This window comes from Sprattus sprattus (assembly GCF_963457725.1).
Source record: "Sprattus sprattus genome assembly, chromosome: 2".
NCBI lineage: Eukaryota > Metazoa > Chordata > Actinopteri > Clupeiformes > Clupeidae > Sprattus > Sprattus sprattus.
The window spans coordinates 57,539,383-57,560,735 of NC_137921.1; the positions used below are offsets into that span (position 1 = coordinate 57,539,383).

At 42.7% G+C, this 21,353-nt stretch overlaps 3 protein-coding genes across 5 annotated transcripts; 2 read left to right on the forward strand and 1 right to left on the reverse strand.

Annotated features, from left to right (window-relative positions):
* The first annotated feature begins 1,978 nt into the window (after nucleotides 1–1,978).
* On the forward strand, nucleotides 1,979–4,612 carry LOC308382936 (DET1- and DDB1-associated protein 1). Of its 2 annotated transcripts, none has more exons than XM_080860480.1 (5): nucleotides 1,979–2,013; nucleotides 3,146–3,226; nucleotides 3,333–3,384; nucleotides 3,546–3,607; nucleotides 3,724–4,612. In XM_080860480.1, exons 1-5 carry the CDS (start codon nucleotides 2,011–2,013, stop codon nucleotides 3,826–3,828), a joined length of 303 nt encoding a protein of 100 aa, XP_080716606.1. In that variant the 5' UTR covers nucleotides 1,979–2,010; the 3' UTR covers nucleotides 3,829–4,612. The 2 variants fall into 2 exon arrangements, with proteins under 2 accessions (XP_080716606.1, XP_080716605.1); XM_080860479.1 differs by lacking the exon at nucleotides 1,979–2,013 and adding an exon at nucleotides 2,028–2,435.
* Nucleotides 4,613–6,951: 2,339 nt separating this feature from the next.
* prpf38a (pre-mRNA processing factor 38A) lies at nucleotides 6,952–10,150 on the reverse strand. Of its 2 annotated transcripts, none has more exons than XM_080833075.1 (10): nucleotides 10,015–10,150; nucleotides 9,639–9,798; nucleotides 9,337–9,458; nucleotides 9,160–9,245; nucleotides 8,740–8,850; nucleotides 7,993–8,099; nucleotides 7,884–7,910; nucleotides 7,648–7,757; nucleotides 7,470–7,518; nucleotides 6,952–7,288 (listed from the first exon to the last, which is right to left on the reverse strand). In XM_080833075.1, the coding sequence occupies exons 1-10, from the start codon at nucleotides 10,142–10,144 to the stop codon at nucleotides 7,252–7,254; spliced, it is 939 nt and encodes a 312-aa protein (XP_080689201.1). In that variant the 5' UTR covers nucleotides 10,145–10,150; the 3' UTR covers nucleotides 6,952–7,251. The 2 variants fall into 2 exon arrangements, with proteins under 2 accessions (XP_080689201.1, XP_080689200.1); XM_080833074.1 differs by having other exon boundaries at nucleotides 6,952–7,291.
* A 677-nt stretch (nucleotides 10,151–10,827) lies between these two features.
* Nucleotides 10,828–20,399, forward strand: orc1 (origin recognition complex, subunit 1; the record flags this gene model as incomplete). Its single annotated transcript, XM_080860863.1, has 17 exons — nucleotides 10,828–10,925; nucleotides 11,072–11,199; nucleotides 11,296–11,468; nucleotides 11,855–12,302; nucleotides 12,700–12,937; nucleotides 13,462–13,566; nucleotides 14,010–14,075; nucleotides 14,302–14,397; nucleotides 15,511–15,745; nucleotides 15,833–15,960; nucleotides 16,126–16,227; nucleotides 16,390–16,561; nucleotides 16,757–16,864; nucleotides 17,100–17,249; nucleotides 17,541–17,660; nucleotides 19,716–19,973; nucleotides 20,205–20,399. 17 exons carry the CDS (start codon nucleotides 10,828–10,830, stop codon nucleotides 20,397–20,399), a joined length of 2,820 nt encoding a protein of 939 aa, XP_080716989.1.
* Between the last annotated feature and the right edge of the window lie 954 nt (nucleotides 20,400–21,353).

Sequence of the window (21,353 nt, forward strand, 5' to 3'; positions counted from 1 at the left end):
CTTGCGCCAGGAGTAGCATAAAGTCACCCAACGGCAATGTGAAAGACTGGTGGAGAGCATGCCAAGACACATGAAAGTTGTGATTTTAAATCAAGGTTATTCCACCAAATATTGATTTCTGAACTCTTCCTAAGTTAAAGCATTAGTATTGTGTAGTTTAAAAATGAATATGAGCTTGTTTTCTTTGCATTATTCGAGATCTGAAGACACTGCATCTTTTTTGCTATTTTGACCAATTGTCATTTTTCTGCAAATAAATGATCTAAATGACAATATTTTTATTTGAAATTTGGTAGGAATGTTGCCAGTAGGTTATAGAATAAAACAAAAATGTACATTTTACTTTAACACATACCAATAAATAGTAAAACCAGAGAAACTGATAATTTTGAAGTGGTCTCTTAATTTTTTCCGCGGCTGTATATGTGCAAGCAGGCCAAGGCATATTTAAACAAAGACAGCACATCATTAGGAGAACCACATCATGCGCAACGTGGGGCAAACGGTTGCACAGCTGCCGAATGGTCAGATGGCCAGAAAAAGCATAATAAAATACATCTGTTAAGCAGTTTGAATACTTGCTATAAAAGACTTTTAAACTACTACAGGTCACATTTTGTATGCCAGTGTTCTTACAGCATCGTAGCCTATAACTAACGTATGTGGTGATGAGTTAATAGCCTACTTTGTACTTATATCCAGGGTGCGATTTGCCGGGGGGGATGGTGGGGATTTACCCCCCCCCCCCCCCCCCCCCCCCTCTGGTTTTTACATACCCACCTCAACTGGATGAATTTCATACATGGGGGGGATAACCCTCAATTATTAAAAAAAACCAATGAAAAAACAGACAGGTTGTGACAGCGTTTTCTTACACTTGCTTACATCGCTGGCACTAACGTTCACCTTACCCGAACTGTCGGCATTCTCAGAATTCGCAAACGTCCCCATGCACATAAACACATTGTATACATTGTAACAATAACATTACATACACGGAAATTAGCAAAGCCAGCTAATTAGGCTACTGTACAATGAATATGAAAATATTTGTTCGCTGAATTAGCGAGTTCTGTCCAAAACAGTTGCGTTCCAGTTTCAAAGTTTCAGTTTCGGTTTCAGTATTTCAACGTGAATGAGAGGGAGCACAAGAACTGAGCGTCTAGCAGCGATTATCATATCATAGACATATATGATGCATGTATATGAAGAGAATAAGGCCTATGTATTGCTTGTTTTTTTTTCCATGATAAAAACAAAAAAACACCCCCCCCTCTGGTTTTTGGACAAATCGCACCCTGCTTATATCATATGGCCAGGGCCTATCGTTTAACCTATAGGCTACGTTAGGATACCTAGTATGAACATTGTATGGATTGATCACCCAGTAAGAAGTCAAAAATGTTTGAAAGTTTAAAAATAAACAAGAGCTCTGATCAATTAAAATGAAAAAAAAAAATAGATGTTTAAATTTAACTGATTGACGAAATTCAATTTAAAATGTTTAACTGTTAAAATGTAGATAGCCTATGTGTTTTTGTTATTAAAAGTTAAACCACGGGTAATACGTGAGTGTCTCAATCTTTGTCAAAGGGGGGCTTGCCGTGAAAAGTTGCGTTTTATTTTTCTGATTTAAAACATTAGGCCTACCTATTAAAGGTCTCAAACCTCAAATATTCTCAGTCTCTTTTTTTTTTATTCCACGTGCGTGTTAATGATATAGCCTATGTTTCCGTCAATACAACGTTTTAAGTCAGAGCTCAAAGGGAGACCTTGGGTTTATCTGTGCACATGCATGGTGTTACCCCAGCGTCTACACTTGATGAAAACATAGGAATTCCTACGTCTATGGATGAAACAGTCATCCGAGAGAGACTCAACCTATCTATGGGGCGGGATTAATGTGTCACCACCAATAAACTAAAAGTTGTCTTAACTCACTATGTCCAATGAAAAGTCTAAGGGGTGTAGACATAACAAGAGTGTGCTTGCGTTGACCGGGCTGAAAAAATGGTGGGTGTTGTGGTAAAAATACATATGGAATCATGAATGTTATACTAAACATGTGGAACCATCTGTGTTAACATGGTGATTGTTAACTTTTACATGGGTAAGAGGTTGATATAAAGGACCCCAGCGCTGAGCATCGTCGCTTCTCAACTTAGCTAGCTAGCTACATTTTATTTTAAGTTGACGTTAACTGTAATAGCTAAGTTAGCATGTTACTGCTCTTGATGTGGCTAAACTTCATAGCATGCTTACGCAGCTTTCTTGCTGAGTAGTTGGCAAATAGCATAAATTATAGCAACCCAGCACAAATTTGAAGCTGGGTACATCCTCGTGGAATAAAAACACTGTTTTGTGTGTGGTGGCATCAACCTTGGAGAGTCTACGTTTCATTATCTGGACATAAGCAAAGCACCAAGATGGATAAGGTAACGTGTTAGCCAGTTAGATAGCGACCTAGCTAGATACTTAGCTAACTATTAACGTTACCTTGGCTATAAACCTAAAATGTTGATCGGTTACTGTTTAGTCTGCCATTTTGACAAATATAGCCATTGAGTGTATCATTTATATGCCTGTTCAGTTAATATTTAATTATGAGTTGAGGTTGTTCTATGATGGGGTTAGCTGATGAAGCTAGCAGGCATTCTCTTGCTTTGGCGCAATGTACCAATCTGACAGAAAACTACATTATTTAAGTCATTGAACCCATCAATACATTGCTGCACAGGAATGTACACGGATTCGGTTATGCAACGCTAGAATCTCATGTGCAGTAACTGTTATTATGAACCGATTCATATCTGACAGAATTCGTGTTGGAGTGTAGACAGCCAGGGAACGCCCATGTTTCATGGGTAGGATGGATAATGTAACGTTACAAAAAATCATGCAAGTTCATGAATTTAAAACAAAATAATCATACCAATGTGCAGTATTTGACGTTTGTCTGGTTTTGTTGTGTTTGAACATTTACCACAAGCTGCTTGATTGTCATTGATTTATTCCTTGATTTGCCTTGGCCCTGGTAAGTAAGCCAAGTCTGACTTGCAATGAAGTAAGGAGGGCAGTATATTTAACATAGCTCAACCAAGAACATCTCATCCTCACTGAGGTTTATCATTTTCTCTTTTTGCAGGCAGATTTTTTGAAGGGTCTTCCTGTGTACAACAAAACCAATTTCAGCCGGTTCCATGCAGACTCTGTATGCAAGGCATCGGTAATGGTGTATTTCTTGTTCAGCTACATTTTTTTCATGTAAGTGTATGTATACACCTGTGCACCTTGGGTGTAAAACATATTATCATATTATTCCTTTTTTACAGAATAGAAGACCATCGGTCTACCTTCCAACAAGAGAATACCCTTCAGAACAGAGTAGGTGTTTGCAGAATCAAATGGTGGTTTTGCTCAAGATGTGCATTAAGAATAATATACAGGATGGTCCACTGGAATAACGCATGTTGTGCCTCACTGCCTTTATAAAGTAACAGTGATGTTTCAGTTTCCAGTATTTAAGATGTACTTGCTCTCCACAGTTATTGTGACAGAAAAAACGAATATCCTCTTGCGCTACCTTCACCAGCAGTGGGATAAAAAGGTATGGGGCACCCAGACTAATACAGTTTGCTGACTAAACATAATCACAGACCTGCATGTATATATGTATGCTGTCCAAATTTGAAATGACCTGTGTATTCATTGATCAAAATGCAGAATGCTGCCAAGAAACGGGAACAGGAGCAGGGGGAGACAGGAAGCCCACCACCGCCCCGGAAAATCGCTCGGACCGACAGCCAGGAAATGAATGAAGATTCATAAACGTGACTCGAGTTGGTGACACTATGTGGTTGGGGACATGAAAACAGATGTGGAAGGGCAGGCACAAAAGAATGATTGAGCATGTTAACAGAAAAAAGGCTTGCACATCCAACTCCACTGTCCTGTATAGGTGCCTGAACTCTGAACTCTGAACTGCTGCACAATGTAGAAGAGCAGGATTTTTTGGAGATGACATGACAACAGGATATATATTTTTTAAGTTGTGTTTTTGTTGTTACTTTTTACAAAGAGCTACCGACAGGCTCAGTGTGTCCTTTCTCAGCTTAACTGCCCAGTCTTGAGCACATGGTGGCGCTGTTTTATTATATTTCCACTGCCAGTTATGTAGTAGACCCATGGAGACACTGTGAACTGCCAAGTAGTAGTTTTTAGGGGAAGTCTGCAGCACAATGTGTTGACCCTTACCATGCATAATTTTACTGTGTGTTGGAGTTTTGTTGGTAGTTCTTGCTGCATTGTACTTTTGGACACATGTGGAGCCCCTTGTGTGTAGGGTAATTGGGAGCGGACCCCATCTCTCAAGCCCATCAGTGATTTTTGCGCATGTCTCTAGAATGGGATAGATGTATTATGTTGTTGAAAGTGTTATTGTTTGTGATTTTTTTTTTATCTGCACAGTGCACATACCAGGATTTACATTATGTTTTGTAAAGGTAAAACATTTCAATTTCTTTTTAACAAGGGATTAAAAAGGTGTTCAGCTACCCTCCACCTCATGAGAATGATGACATGTTCAACGAGATTAGTAAAATAGTAAGATGTATCTGTCACTGCTCATTCATTTATAAAAGCTAAAGGTGCACATTAAGGTCTATGGTCAAATGATGTGTGGGGTGCTATTGAACCACCCGCTGCTAGGTTCTCCCCTCACACTTTTTGAGATGTACAAGCTTTTTTGTGGTGTAAGAATGTTATCCACAGAAATTGAGGTTCATATCTGTTTCAGCCATGCATTTGCTCTGATGTTGCAAGGTCAGCATGGAGGCATGTTTGCCTTCATAAAGAGGCATATGTTGGGCAAGATACTGGCAGTTTTGTTTTCTCCTTTGAACGTCTTAGCAAGCGTGCCAGAGTGAGTTCAAGTATGATTAACTGGACTATTTGCTCTGTGATCCTTGGGAGTTTTACGCAGAGTAACTTTTACCTACATACTAAAATTGACAAGTGAGGGTGCCCATCATTGGATCGTTTTCATCAATTTGGCTGGGTGTTAAACATAGTGACTCCTTTGGTATCAGGGGAAAGTCTTTCGCCCATTAACAGTAAGCTATGCACTGTGTACCAGTATGTGCCATGGATTACACAAAAGAATGGGAACAACCTTACGGTTTGTATCAGTAGTACCTACTTCATATAAATGGCATCAGTGAACATATTTCACTGTGCATATTTCATGGTACGCAAAGTAATTGGGCAAATCAGCCATTTCTTGTTAAGCCAATTTGGAATGAATATCCTATCAAACACTTCCATTGAACTGCTCTGTGGACAAGGTTATTTGCAAATAGAAATAAATGGTGGGAACAACCATGCCTAATTCATTTGTAAATGTGTCTTAATTTAAGGAATAGTGTGGTAACATCTGGAACGTAATTTTTTTTTCATTGACAGCTTGGTGCCTTCCATGAAATTCTTTGCTCGGTTTATCCCAGTGGAAATGAGATGTCCCAGGTTGTAGCGGTTATTCGAATAATCAATGTGTAGGGTGTATATACCAGATTGAGTGACGTCAGCTCCTTTGCCATGTATCAGCAGATACTGACCTCGGTATCAGTGTCTTTTTACAGTTAGATGTTGAACACTATGAACAAATATTTACACAAGCCAGATCAGAGTCCTTCCTGCTCACACTCAGTGCTCTCGTTCTGAAACTCAACAAGAACACCTAGATTCATGACAGTCTGGCTGTGGCAAGAGGGAAAAATGGGAAATAATGGTTGCACTCCTTCCTCAGAGACGATGCAAAATCTCTTCTCAGTGGCCCAGAATGGGGGCATCATCCCAGACATCTCTCTTGATATGGCCTTAAATGGCTACCTCTCTCTGAAGTCCAGGACTGTGCTGACCAACCACTACGATGCCATCCAGCAACGTCTCTCCACTGAACAACTGGCTTTGTTCAACCAGAATCTGACTTCTACTTTCAGTGGTACCAAGGTGACATTTGGGAATATAGGAATCGTGGCACTAGCATTGTCATTGTTCTTGGATGTTGTGTCAAACGACATCATGGGTCAAACGACTCCAGACCCGGTCCAGAGAATGTTAGGGACGAGCGACTCCTCCATTGGAAGCATAATCGGTGAGTATCTGAGGAAGGTACCTGAAGTTGTCAACAACGATGAAGGGATGGCTGACATAACGGAGCTCTGTGATCAAGAACTTAAGTTTGAACTCATTGACCTTTTTGAGAGGATGACACTGCAACGTCAGTTAAACTCACGTGCCATTAAACTGTGGTTGAATGGGGTTGTCATTCACCTGCACGTCAGGATCCATGGAATTCGCCTGGGTTCTGTTCCCCTGGGCTCGGCTGAGTCACTGCGACTGTCCTACAGCACAGCTTTCACGAGTCTCGTTCGGAGATACACAGGTTACCTGCGACGGTACATCAAAGAGATGCCACCCCCTGCTAGGACTCAAACACCTGGATTACTGGTTATTGAGCCCAGCAGGAACGTCAGTCACTGGGTCAGGCACAGTCCCTGTGAATCTGAAGCGATTGAAAATGCCATAATGACTCAAATCATTGCTGCACAGCACATACAATTGAGTGAAGACTATCTTGAGAATTTAGCGAAAATAATTCATCTTTTGGTTAGACAACGCAGCAATTTTGAGTTGAAGAAAAAAGTCTGAGAATACACTCTCCATAGGGCAAATGGTTTGTACCAGCTCTTTCATTGAACCTGAGAGATTGAAGAAAATAGCCTTCAAATGTTGCTGACTTTAACACCACAGTATGTGCTTGTATACAATTCCAAATGCATTTAATATAAAAACAAATAGCTCATTGAACTTCTAAATGGATTTATTGTTTGAGCACTGACTGATAATCGATCATACTACATATGCATGTATAAATTATGTTTGTCTCCCAGATAGAAATGTGCATGAGCCCCCAACATTTTTCTCCAATATGGCAATTTAAAAAAATATCCGCCCCCCATTATAGCCAACAAGAAAAGAAATCCCTCCAAAAAGAAAAAAGTACATATCCTAAATTTGGTGGCTTTTTTGAATGTGCATGTGATGTGTTACTTCCGAAACACTGTATTTCAAAATGATTTGGGACAGATAAGAAACACAACTATCTCCAAGTAAAAACTGTACAACCGAAGACATTTTGAGATTGAAAAGCAGAAAAAGCCAGAATTTGAGCTTGTTTTGGTGGAAAACAAATCAATCTCTTCTACTCTTCTTGTGACTCCTCTTTGATCTGCTGTTGAAACAAAATAACAGGAACACAAAAATGAATAAATATTCTGTTAAACACAGGACACATGGAAGTATCCTGTACAAGAGAGTTACTAGTATGCCAACTTCAAATGGTACATACAAGTCGTGAAGAATATATTGTATGTAGATGGTATTTAAAGATTTCAGTTGTATTGACTTACCTTTCTGGAGATTTTGAGTGACTGCGATGCCTGTGACTCCTGTGATGGCCTGTGGAGGACAACCCATGTTACAGCCATGCATTTAACAAAATACAGTCCATAGTCTAAGCCTAAAATAATGTAAGCACACAATATCAGTTTGTTATATCCTATTAATGCATTTCCTCTGAGGCTGTACCTGGAGATTTGGAGCGGTGCCGCCTCTCTCTGGAGCGACTGCGATGACGCCGGGGGCTTTTGCTGCGGTGGCGTTCACGCTCGCGTTCCCGATCACGTCTCGGGGAAGGACTAAAATTTAAATACATTTATAAAATTGTAAAAAACACACCGTGGATTTTAAATTGTTTACAATTCTTTCCTGACTGTTCATGATAAATTGACCATAGTAATTTCAGAGAGAAAGGCCATGTTTACCTCCGTCGTTTTGGAGATCTGCTCCTCCTAGACAGACAGAAGAAAGTGTCAGTGTCTTCAAAACAGTTTTTTGGAATAACAGTAGGAGAAGTAAATGCAGGAATCTAACCTTCTAGGTGAACGGCTGCGTCTGTAGCGAGGTGATGGTGAGCGGCGTGGCCGATCGTTGTCACGGTAACCCCGTCTGTGTGGTTCAGGAGTCTGCACTCTCTCAGGCTATGAAAAGGAGAAGAGTCAGCCGTACATACACATAAATCCAGTGGTGCAGCTCAAAACTTACATACATTTACAGGTAGTTATTCAGCTGAAACAGTGACTTACAAAATATGTGTCAATCAGTGCTTGTGTTCCCTGACAATAAAACTCCTGAGCTTTGCAAGACATTATAACCAAATAAACAAATACAATGTGGAATCACATCCAATCATTGTGCATGTCTCACACATTATCCAATGCAAATGGACCTGTAAATGAAACACCAGAAGTTGTTTGGGTGCTAATGTAAACTCGATGTCTTGAGACAAAATCCATAAAGCGAAGGTTTGAAAGTAACTTTCCACCTTATGCAAGCGAATCTATTTGCACTGCATTCACTTCTTAACCCGACACAATCAACAACAAAAACACACGTGATCCAGCATCTTTCTGAATGTCAGGGCTGCCGTCCACACACACTATTTTTTTCTGTTGCTAAGTGCAGTGAGTTTGTTTGTATGAATCTGAAGGGCATTTCCCTTTATTAGTCTTTTTATAATAACTAGGAGTGGGCAGAAATAAATGGTGACTATGAACTGGTTTCTTTTGGTTTGGCAAACCCCTTAATGTGGGGAGGAAAAACCTAATGTGTGATCAATACCTTTTCTTCTTCCTCATCCTCCTCTTCACTGCTCTCGACTTCATCCAGATCTTCCTCCAGGGCAGATATCCGTGTATCAAGCAGTTCAGCCTCTTCCAAGACCTGCCTTTTCTGCATATGAAGCACAAGTTCCACTTCAATTACATACTGATTAGAGATGTGATGTTACACCATTGCTCAAGTTTACAAACCAAATCACACACAAAACATCTGGTTTCCCTCATGTACATCCTATAATGCAGCTAAATACATTTGCATTTATATGCCTCACATCAGGATTACTCTGACAGCATTTACTAAAAAGTTTGGAAAATAATATATTAAGCATACATTTATCTGCATCCAAATCATTGTATGCAGCCTTCAATAAAAACGTATAATTTAAGAATACTGAAGCATGAAGCAACTGTGTGAACTGACCTGAAGCCGAGGGAGGATCACATCACAGACCCTCTCAGCATGCAACAGCTCATCAATAAATTCATCCACATGCATCAGTTCAAACTCTGCAAGAGAGAGGTCAAAGGTGGTTGGACTTTTCAGTAAACTTTCTGACGAACATAAGATTGATAAGAAAATAAAAACAAATATAAATACCTCCATTTCTGTTCTGCATTTTGACTTTTCTATAGTCATTGTATAATGGCTCCAAGTATTTATAGCAATCAACCGAGGTGCCAGTCAAGCGCATGTACAATGCACCAAGCAGACGAACATACCTGTAACAAAGAATATGTGTGTTTGCGACAAACCATGCATTTTCACCTGGTACAATGCTACATAATCTCAGCCCCATGAATCAATATCAACGGCTCTAATAAGCGATCAAAGCCATCTAAGCGCTAGTGGGACATGATGACAATATATAGGCAACGATTACATTTCTGTACAGTACTTACTTGAAATCTTCATTCTTAATAAACTCAACGATGATATCTTTCTCTGGTTGGATCTGTAACATCTTGAGAGTCAAGCACAGGAATGGAGCAGGTTTGATGTTTCCACCATATACCCCACCAATATACTTCAACTCCATGGCCTTGTCGACAACAAGCTCGGCTTTATGATGGGATCAGAGGGGGACAAAAAGCGTAAGATAGTGCTCCCCTTAAACATTTCCAGAATGCAGTCGCATATGTTTCTGTATTGCTATGATAATTTAACCAAAACGATTTTTTTTTCGGACGTTTACTATAAAAACTGGAGCTACTTCTGTAGGCTAACTGGCTAACGTTAACTGGTTGGCAAAGCCAGCGGAAGCATAACAACACTCACCCGTAAGTCCAAAGCATTCCTCTTTCCAGTATTTAGACTCATAGATACGGGTTCGTATAATCTTTTCCACAAGATACTGAGGATTTGTGCCATGTATACTGTTGGCATCTTTGACTGTCCTGTTTGCCATTTCCAAAGAAAAAATTCAATGGAACGCGTTTTGGGAGAAAAGTCAATTACTTCCAGGTCAAAGGAATACACTTTCCGGAGCATGCAAATGGGAGGGTACGTATGCTTTACGCCCAATCAGATGAACGGTGGATGTAATCTTCGCGCGAAAATTCGGTGTGGCAGTCTCCGGGGTTAAATGCCACTTGAAGTAAATGAGAGATTTCTTAAATATTTTGTCTAGTCATCGAACAGCATTTACCAACTGACACATCCCTATCCGTAAGTAGTTGTCATGATCAACTTGTTTGTAACACAAACTAGCCAACTTAACGTATCTCTCACGGCATTTGTTTTACTAGCCGAAAGTATTTGTCATTATCAACTTTGTTACTCAAACTAGCCAGCTAGGATAACCACTCACGGCATTTGTTTTATGATAGTCATTAGCTAAACGCCCCTGACTTGTGTTTTGAAACGGTTGACGTTAATGAAGCTGATTGTGTTTTATTTGATGAAACATTTAATGGAGTAGTTCACCAAGGTTTCTTTGTTGGTATGAGCATGGCACTCAGTTGCGCCAGTAATGTCTTACAACATAACGCTATTTAGCACTCAACGATAGTTAACTATATGTTTTTTTAAGAATGTAGGGGGGCTAGCAGTACAAAGTAACGGCGTCATTTTCTCTTGTAGGGTTGAATCATGAGCAGATATTTCACACGGCTACGAATGAAGAGGAGCTACAAATGGAAAAGTCGACCCATGAGTCAAGATAGGAAGTTGAAAAGACACTTCTACGAGTACGTTACCTTTATTTGTCTGACCACTTATAACAGTTGGCCAAACCTTTTTTTAATGTTATACACAGGAAATTACATACATTCCAAAGGTTAGCAAGTATGCCGCACTGCCAATCATCAATATTAACCCACACAGCGTTTTGCAGATCTTTGATTATTCAAGTGGAAGGAAGACCTGTAGACACCGTTGTTACTTTGGGCCAGTACATTCTCATAGAAGGCGATGATGATGACAACCCATATGTGGCTCAGGTTCTTAAGTTCTTCAGTGACGGTAACTGCTTTTGTCATATCACATCGAATACAAATGCATAGCTCTTCATGGGTTGAAAAAAACCTTAACGGATGATTTGCTTGTTTTGCTTTCTAGAAGAGGGCAAGGTAAAGAAGGCAATAGTGCAGTGGTTTATACGGTACTCTGAAGTACCTCATAACAAGAGGAAACTGCTCGGCAGAGCTCCACATCCTCGGGAGATCTTTTACTATAAGGCCTCCTCATGTGACAGTGAGGTGGATGCAGAGACCATCCTGGGCACAGTTGAGGTGAGTTAAGAAAGTGGTATCATTTGTTGCATGGCTGCCTAAGAATGACTTAATCTTGTGGTGGAAAGCTTTGAAGTGCTAGATCTGTGACATTTGTTTCCTTTCATTGGCGATGACTCCTGTTGCCTAAAGAATATTCCGGAAAATGCTCCCAGATGATCAATTCAGATAATAAACTCAACTTTATCATAAGACTTCAGTCAAGACTATATTTGATAAATGTAGTGCGATATGATGTTGTATGTTTATTTTTTTTTATTTTTAATATATAATAAAATGATGGACCTTGTCAAACTCAAGGCAACATTTAAGGTAGTTATCTGAATAATGATGAGAGACAGTATCTGATGCCATTTTATGATATACATATTCTATCTTATCCACAGGTGAAGCATGTTCTAGGAGAGGACCCTTTCCCTGACCTTCCAAGCGATGACTATCTCTTTGTAAAACTGTTGTGGGACACCAAGGCCTTTAAATTGCTCGACCCAAGACTCATGAAGCCAATCCAGAATGCCATGACTCCCCCAAAGCAGATCCTTCACTCCCCTCTGCGAGAGAGTCCCGTGTTAGCCCTGCCCGTGACCCCCGAACATCGGAGCACCACTCCACGCATCCTGCCCACACCGGACCCCGTGGTGATGAACAGGGCTAGCTCCGGTGTGAGCCACACGCCCTACAGCCGCAACTGCATGAGCACGGGGAGGAGGAGCAGCCGCGAGGCGGAGTCCATCCACTCGGCCTCCAAGCTCTCGGCCTCCAAGCTGCTGAGCGGGAAGAGGCGCGGACGAATCTCATCCGAGCCAGCAATCCGCAAGAAGCTGGAGCTCTGCAGTGAGTTAAAGCCCTCTTTCACCACCATTGTAGGAGTGTAGGCGTGCAATTATACATTTTAGTGGACCATTTCAACAAACATATTCCTCACATATCAATACATAGAAGAATATAGAATATAATATAGAATATAATAAAGTGTTTAACATGTAACACAGGTATTTGTCAGAGTAAGTTACTTAAAGGGAGTGAAAGCGGAGTCATCATTGTATTCTGTGACTTGGGGCCAAGACAATTTTATGTAATACAAGATGTGCGAGTTGTAAATGCATTTTTTTTTGCATGTGCTTGCATACAGGCTCTTTATTTAGCACTTTGAGCTGCATTATTTTGCATGAAAGTGCTATATAATAAGGTTTATTATTATTATTATATTGAACGGTGTCTGTGTTCCCAGGTCCAGGAAAGAAGATGACCAGGGAAGATGTACTTGGGGAAATCCTTGATGATGATCTGGCCCAGGAGCTCAGCACCTCCTCACCACCTCCTAAACGTTGTCTGAAGTTCACCATACAACTGACTCCCCTCAGAGTCAAACTCCATCCCCTCCAAGACGAGGAGGGCTTTTCCCTCCAGCCTCTCCAGAGCCCCGACAAGCCCACACCCACTGCTCTGGACACACAGGATTCAACCAGGTGGGCCAATATTGACTCCCGCAGTGATTCTGGCTGTAAGGCAATACAAAAAAAAACGGCAATAATGGAAATCCGGTAAAACTTCATGCAGATCTTTTTGCACCATCGTTATCCTTGTCAAAGAGGTTATGTTTTTGGTGCCTTTTGTCTGTCTGTCAGCAGGATTACCCAAAAAGTACTGGCCCCATTTTCATGAATCATGGTGCAGGGGTGTAGCATGGGACAAGGAAGAACTCAATACATTTTGTTGTGGATCCGCATCAAGGGGTGGATCACAGCAACTTAGGGCATATTGGCCGAGGTCTGCACCCTATGCGTGCCCTTCTAGTCTGTTCTTGAGAATATTTGAGAACATTTACTGTGGTGTAGTTGATCAAGTGTTTGATTCTGTTTTGAACTGCCCTCAGAACCTGTCCTTAGCCTAGTCTAGCAAAATGGAGGCATTGCATACTGCCAGCTCTCACACATTCCCATTGCAGTGGAGGGGAAAGACAATTGTGCAAACATGTTGTCCACATTTCCAGTCTAGGGGTATGTCCCCTCGAGGATTCTGCTGACGAGGGAGTGACTGTGCTTCCAACCCCCCAGCGGAGAAAGGCTACTCCCAGGAGAGGCAGTCTAAGGAGGCAGTGAGTGGAAGTCCTCTCTGGGTGTCTGTGGAGTGGGGCGTATCACACTGGTGTTATGGGTTTAACAATGTTAGTTCCAGTCAAAACTTCAGTCAGACTTTCACCCATGAAAGTTGATGCTGTTGACCTTCCACCAGTCCACTCTTCTCAGGTTCCTGGTGCAGGTTCTTGGTGGAGGGACTACATGTCCACGGTCAGGTTTAGAGAAGACGAAGAAGTGGGGGATCTGTGGAGGGGAGCGTATCACTGGTGTTTGGTATGCATGTTTAAGGGAGTAGTTTCCCAGTCAGGCACTCCTCTCATAAGGCTTTATACATCCCAATAGTCCACCCACCAGGTGCAGGTTCTTAAGTGGAGGAGCTACATAGGCACAGTCCATTCAAGAGACGAATAGCAGTGATGTGGCCAAATTCATGTTGTTTTTCTTCCCCTTCCTCTCCCAGGGCAAGGACCCCTTCGCAGAGGAAGAGTTCCTCTGATCTCCTGAGGGAGCCATCGCTGGCTGTGCTGTGAGTACATTTCAGTCGTCTGATCCTCCAAATGCTCTCTGGCCTGCACTGTAATGAGCAGCTCCACTGACCTCTCTCTCTCTCTATCCTCCCTCTCACTCCTCTCCCTCTCTCTCTCCTCTCTCCCCTCTCCTTCCCCTCTCTCTCTCCTCTCTTCTCCATTTCTGTCCTCTTTCCTCTCTCTCTCCTCTCCCCTCTCTCTCTCCTCTCCCCTCTCTCCTGGTAGGCCGGAGGAGGACCATGATGAGCTTGAGGCTGCAGCGACTCCACGCTCCAGGAGGAAGTGTGCCCAGCTGGTGTCTTCACGAATCAGGAAACAACTGTAAGGAGCATGACCTTTGACCTTTGTGTTGATTTTAATGGGATGTCTCATTTAGTTTGAACAATTTAAAATAACAGTAAACATGCAAGGTCACCATGATGGCGGTGACCACAGAGTGGGGATATTATTTATTGAATAGGACAGGAAGGGAATTGACTAGTTATATGTCCATACAGATAATACTATTGATCAATTGACCCTTCTGCGACCACTTCCCAAAACGTTAACTGATCAATCATAGCATAGCAACGGTTACTAAGCTCGGGACCTCAGTCAAGCAAGCCATTTTGATGAATGGAAGTCAATGAGAGAGACGTCTGCTCGAGAAGAGAAAATGAAACGTTGCGCTTATGGAGTGTGTAATTCTGAAAGCCGATATCCAAAAAGGCTGGAGGGAGGGGTAACATTTTATCCCTTCCCGAAACCCAAGACCCAGAGAGAGAAATGCCTGCTGTGGATCAAACAATGTGGACGACCCCCCCTATCAGCTGAATGTCAGCAATGTAAACAGAAGCACCCACGTTTGTTCCAAGAAGCTATGTCGCTAAAATCTGCCCACTGCATCGAAAACGTGAGAAAACCCTTGCTTAAAATACGATTCAGTTTTACCACCTTACATGTTTGCGTAGCGGCGACTGTGTAGACAATAGAACACATAAACATAGCTGGAATTAACCTGTTAGCCTTAGCATTTGTGTGTCTACAAACACGGCATGTAACGTCGTGGTTGTAGCCTATATAAGCATATTGCAGACCCTTTTGCCTGCTTCGATCTGAGATCTTGCCGTTTTTCCAAAAAATGCTTGTGATTTCTTTGGGTAGAGCTGAAATTGACACGGTTGAAAACATGTTGCCACGCCATTCATACCAATGCTGAGAACCTGGGAAACGTGAATGCTTGACTGATATAGCAACCGTTGCTAAGGGGGGCGGAGTTTGCAGAAGGGTCCATTGAACAAACAATCATCCAAAGCCAAATTAATTCAGTTGACCATCTGAATGTAGCTTCTAACACTTGGAGTGGTTCCAGTGGTGCTCTAGGAAGGTCCAACACGTTGTCATTCGTCATGCTCATTGCTGAATGCTGACTTGATTTCAATGTTTTTTGTTCAGTGCTATTTCTGGGGGGAGGAGTTCAGACGATGAGGTCGGCGATGACGACGCCTTCATGCCATCTAAAATAGACCTTCAGAGCAGCAGCGACGAGGAAGTGGAGGCCAAAGTGGAGAGTGACGACGAGTTTGGGATGACACGCAAGAGCCGAAGACTAAGTGGATCTCGCACCCCACGGGCCATGGAAAAAACCCGGCCCTCTACAAGGACCCCACGCAAGACTCCCAGTAAAAAGGTGGGTCGCCCATCGCTGTGCCTGGTTTTCATGTCCAGATGAGTGTCTATGACCTCTTTTTCTTATTGTGTTTATTCTTTTGTCCAGCAGACTGCTCCCACTACCCCTAGGACCCCCAAGACCCCGAAAACACCACGTCATGCAACGCCGCTCATCCCAAGCCGAAGTCAGCCTGCCAGAACCCCAGGGAATGTCTTGGAAGAAGCACGCGCAAGGTAACGTATGTATTCTAAATGTAACAACAGAAATATTGCTATTCGGATTAATGAACACATATGTGACTTTATAACACGAAGTTCACTAGTCCACTAATTTCAAACAGTTTGGCATTCAAACATTCTATAAATATGAATCTTGACTGTACTCTCTTTTCCTCCTAGACTGCACGTGTCCGCAGTCCCCGAGTCTCTGCCTTGTCGGGAACAAGAGTTTCAGGACATCTATAACTTTGTGGAGAGCAAGGTCATCGATGGGACTGGAGGGTAAGGCTACTCTAGGTGTAGTTGTAGTTTGAATGGATGTTCTGTGCCTCAACGATGCTCATGACAGCACTTGGATTGACCACTGAAAAGCAGTTTTGCCTGTTTAACTGTGTTTGTGTGTGTGTGTGTTCGTGTCCGTGTGTGTGCCCTTGTGATTGGCAGGTGCATGTACATTTCTGGAGTGCCTGGCACAGGGAAGACTGCCACTGTACACGAGGTGATCCGCTCTCTGCAGCAGGCATCAGACCTGGATGAGATTCCACAGTTCCGCTTCATTGAGATCAACGGCATGAAAATGACTGACCCGCACCAAGCCTATGTCCAGATTCTGCAGGTATGGTTCTAGTCAGAAGGCAGAACAGTCTCCGTTCAGATCTGGTCTGGTCAACATTACATTCACTCTTGTATGTTAGTTTGTATAACAATGACCTTGTCTACACATAATTATGAAATTATTACACTATGTGAAAGCTCGCAAGTGATGCTGAACTGCAATAAGAAGTAACACATTTCTATCACATGACCACAGAAACTCACCAATCAGAAGGTCACCCCGGACCATGCAGCCAGTCTTCTTGAGAAACGCTTCAGTAATCCCGCCCCCAAGAAAGAGACCACTGTCCTACTGGTCGATGAGGTGAGTTATAGTAACAAATGTAATGTGACCATGCCTAAGAAATCACTGTTACCTGTATTAAAAAGAAATCTAGCTGGAAAAGTTAGTTATTTTACTTTAAGGTGGGGGGTGTGTTGTTTTCAGCAGTTTGTTATCATGTGTTGCATGTAATTGATGGCTAATATGAAATTATGATTGACCTGGGGATGTTTTCACAAACTGAAATATAAACCTGTGTTTTTTTTTTTTTTTTAAGCTGGACTTGTTGTGGACCAGGAAGCAGAATGTGATGTACAACCTGTTTGATTGGCCGACACGTCGACATGCTCGTCTGGTTGTGCTGACCATTGCTAACACCATGGATCTCCCAGAGAGAATCATGATCAACCGTGTGGCCAGTCGCCTGGTAGGGCATCTCTCAACTGCGGTAGTCTGTACAACTGACAAGCCCAAAGCCATAGAATATAACGTAAAGTTTTAATCATTAAGTTGGGGTAAAAAAAAATGTGAAGCAGATAGTCTCCTCAACAGTGTGGTTAAAAATAGAATCTCTGTCAGACTCAAATTTAATGACATGGGAAATTGGAGGTCTCAAGGCCAGACCAGTTGAGAACCACTGATATATCAAGGGCCTACGTTTTTAAACCGGTTTAATCAATTTCTGTCTTCTTCAATATTTTGTGTGTCCCTCTTTCAGGGCCTCACTCGGATGTCGTTCCAGCCCTACACCTTTAAACAGCTGCAGCAGATCATTGCCTCCAGGTTGAACCGAGTGCGGGCGTTTGAAGAGGATGCCCTCCAGTTGGTGTCCAGAAAGGCAAGCAGCTTCTTCTGCACATGACCACCTAGCACAAGATTCTCCGTGGAGAACAGCCTATCAGTGTGATTAGTGTGATCTGGGGGCAGAGGAACAGCCTATCGGTGTGATTAGTGTGATCTGGGGGCAGAGGAACAGCCTATCAGGGTGATTAGTGTGATCTGGGGGCAGAGGAACAGCCTATCAGTGTGATTAGTGTGAGCTGGGGACAGAGAGAAGAGCGGTGTTTGTGTGTACATACCCAGAGAATTATTTCATTCTTATCAGCCTTACCACTGATTAATGATGTCAGTTTGATTTGACAACAATATGTCATCCACTACATAGGGTTTGAACAGCAATGACCTTTGACAGCAGAACTTGGTCTCGAACCTCAACCAACTCAGAACTCATTAGGCCTCATTCTCAAAAATGTCTGAAGTTTCTTCTGGGCTTCGGAAAAACAACGCTTGAAAATGTGTTCATAAGCAGCAGAAGTCTTCTCAGCTGTGCTCCCCCGGAACAGTTTTCTTAAATTGATGCGTGTTCTCGTGAAAGTGGATTTGCATACGTACACGCCCCACCAGCTCCTTATAAGGCCACGAAACCGTAGTGACGTGTGCTGTCGGAATCCACCAAATCCACACGAAAGCAACTCGTAAGCGAGTCATGTCAAAGCTGAAAGCGAGCCGGTCGAGTAAACGCAGATCTAACTTCACCCGTGCAGAGGTGGAGGTACTGTTGCAGGATGTAGATGTGTCCATTCTATTTCACTATAGCTATATCAACGCTATTGAGTTTACATTTGCAATGTTGATTTACATTTACATTTAGTAATTTAGCAGACGCTAAATTGTCCAAAGCAACGTTCAAGGAAGAGAAGTCATGCTACGACCAATAAAGACCTAGTGTAACAATAAATACTACTTTACATAAGAAATAGGAAAACGAGGTAGAAAAGAAACAAGAAGTGCAGGACTGCCACTGCTGTAGGTGCAAGTAAAGCACTAGTCAGTGTCATTTGCCATTTAGGAAGGGAGGTGCTCTCTGAAGAGCCGGGTCTTCAAAAGCTTCTTAATGGAAGAGAGGGACGCGCCTGCTCTGGTAGTGGTAGTGATACGATCATCAAGGGCGTGTGTGTGTGTGGAGGTGGCTTGCGTAAGCTAACGGTTTCGCTAGCTGGCTAGCTTGCTTCCGTTAGCCAAACTAACACATTTTATCGTTTTGTTTGCCAAACCACGGCAAACTAAATTATTTAAAAAAAAAAACATCAATCACAGTGTAACTGTGTTATTTGCCGCTACACAAACGTGGACCTTACTTGCCCACAACTGTGCTTCCGGTATAATTACTTCGGTTTATTGCTGTAGTTGACCGGCAGCTTCAACATCATTTAAATTACATATTTTACATTCAGGCATATATTTAACAGCTACGCCATTGAGCCAATATGTCAAATCGCGACAGACAAAATGGCTTCTCTATGACGTACCTAGCAGGTATGAAGCCCTAGCAGCTAATTTGCCCACACTAGCTAGGCAGTTTGTTCCACCAACGTGGATCTACAAATGAGAATAGTCTGATTAGCATCCTGGTGTAGTCCTCCTATTTATTTTATGACCTCACAATGCCTCGTAGAATCATGACCTTAAATGTGAAAAGTAATTGTTAATGATACTATGAATATGAATATTCTCCTATTTATCTTGCAATCACCAACGGTTTCTCACAAATTCAGCCCTTAACACGGGGAGTTCTCTAAAATGCGATTCCTCAAAAAAACACAAGATGGCCCTCGGCCGATTTACGACTGCTATTTCGCGTTCAGAAAGTCTTCTGAAGTTCAGAACAAATCTCAGATGAGAGAGCTTTCATGAATGCCAAATGTTTTCCTAAATCCACCGGAAGTAGAGGTCAGGAGAAATTCTTGGAGAATGAGGCCCATTGTGTTGTCTTCAGAGGGCCTCACCTTATATGGCTGAAGCATGCACCCATTGTCATTCAGCGCAGTGGTATATTCCCCAACTGTGTTCCGTGACAATGACATGACTGTGATTCTGATTGGTTCTCTCTCAGGTGGCGGCGTTGTCCGGTGATGCCCGGCGCTGTTTGGACATCTGCCGCCGTGCCACAGAAATTTGTGAATTTACGGCCAAACCGAAGAGTGACACGGGATTGGTTGGAATGAGTCATGTGATGCAAGCACTGGATGAAATGTTCTCGTCCTCCTACATAACTGCCATCAGGTGTGCATCTGTTCAGGAGCAGCTCTTCCTCAGGGGTGTCATCTCAGAGTTCCGACGCCTTGGTTTAGAGGAGGCCACGTTCCAACAGGTGAGAGATCACTGCACCTCTGTGAGGGCTTCAGCAGATTCACATGTTTGATGTTTTCACATATGTATGAATTACATACTGCTGAAAAATATTTATATATATATATATATATATATATATATTACACAAAAAAGTGTGTGTGTGTGTGTGTGTCTGTGTGTGTGTTGCATGGATTACTTGCTACTACCTTGCTGTCCAGAATGCTTTTGTGACCTCAGTGTCTCCCTGCAGGTGTTTGTGCAGCACCAGGCTCTGTGTCGTGTGGAGGGGCTGCAGCCCGTCAGCGTGTCCGAGTCCCTGGCAGTGTGCCAGCGTCTAGGGGCGTGTCGTCTGCTGCTCCTGGAGGCCAGCCGGCTGGACCTGCTGCTGCGAGTGCGCCTCAATGTCAGCCAGGACGACGTGCTCTACGCCCTTAAGGCCGACTAACCCCACACAGCCCACTCCCAGTGGCCCAACGTGGTCCCAAGCACAGATCAGCAGGTGCCAGCTGGGACTGAACGAACACTCTCTCTGACCTCAAGGCAAACGAACCCTGATCACTGGCCACCAGCAAACATACCCACCAGATCTCACACTACTTCACTCCTCTCTTTCTACAGACAGCTACACTTAGTCTGGACAACTTGCTCTGTGCACTGAAGGAGGAGACAGACTTGGACTGAGTACCTGAGACATCCATTACCATAGGCCTTTTCTAGTAAAGTCAGGGTGGCATGGTTAATTGCCCAAAAAACTAAGTATTCTTAAAAAAAAAAAAAAAAAAAAAAACGCAGAGTAAGGGTAAGAGGGGTTTTTCATTCGGTACCAAGTAAGACCTTTTTTGTGTTCTGTGGCTCCATTGCAGTTTCCTGGCCTCACTGTGCCCCACACATGTGAGGCCCACTGCAGAGCTCCACCAGGATGCATGTGGATTGGACTGAGGCCCATCATGGAGCTCCACCAGGAGGTCTGTGGATTGGACTGAGGCCCATCATGGAGCTGTGCGAAGGCACCCGCAGTACTGTTTGAGTTACTTCACTGAGCTCCTCTAGAGGACGCTGGTGTTGGAGTGTGAAAGTCTTGAAGGCCAAGTCAAGTTGGGCTTCACAGCATTGAAGGACTGTGTGTGCTACATGTGGCTGATTTATGGTTTCTTAGTGAGAACGGCTCAGTTTTTGGTTCCTCTTTGAGAAGCCTATGGTTTTAAAAGGTTTTAATGTAGAGACCATTCTCAGGTATTTAAAAGCTCTTTTGTCATCAGTGAGCACTTTACTGGAATTTATACTTTTTTGCCATTTAGCCTATTCAATCAGAAATCATGTCACGAGATAAGAGCTAAAAACTGCATTGGTCATATAGGGCCCCATAAAGTTTTGACTATTTGATTTCCCTTTGATTTTT

Excerpts from the sequence above, each read along its gene's own strand:
- LOC308382936 (XM_080860479.1), top strand. Across the intron at positions 3,227-3,332 it reads ACTCTGTATGCAAGGCATCG|AATAGAAGACCATCGGTCTA; the intron begins GTAATGGTGTAT and ends CCTTTTTTACAG. Across the intron at positions 3,385-3,545 it reads AGAATACCCTTCAGAACAGA|TTATTGTGACAGAAAAAACG; the intron begins GTAGGTGTTTGC and ends TGCTCTCCACAG.
- prpf38a (XM_080833074.1), bottom strand. The coding sequence starts at position 10,144 with ATGGCAAACAGGACAGTCAAAGATGCCAACAGTATACATGGCACAAAT. Across the intron at positions 7,911-7,992 it reads CGCAGCCGTTCACCTAGAAG|GAGGAGCAGATCTCCAAAAC; the intron begins GTTAGATTCCTG and ends CTGTCTGTCTAG. Across the intron at positions 7,758-7,883 it reads AGATCTCCAAAACGACGGAG|TCCTTCCCCGAGACGTGATC; the intron begins GTAAACATGGCC and ends TTTAAATTTTAG.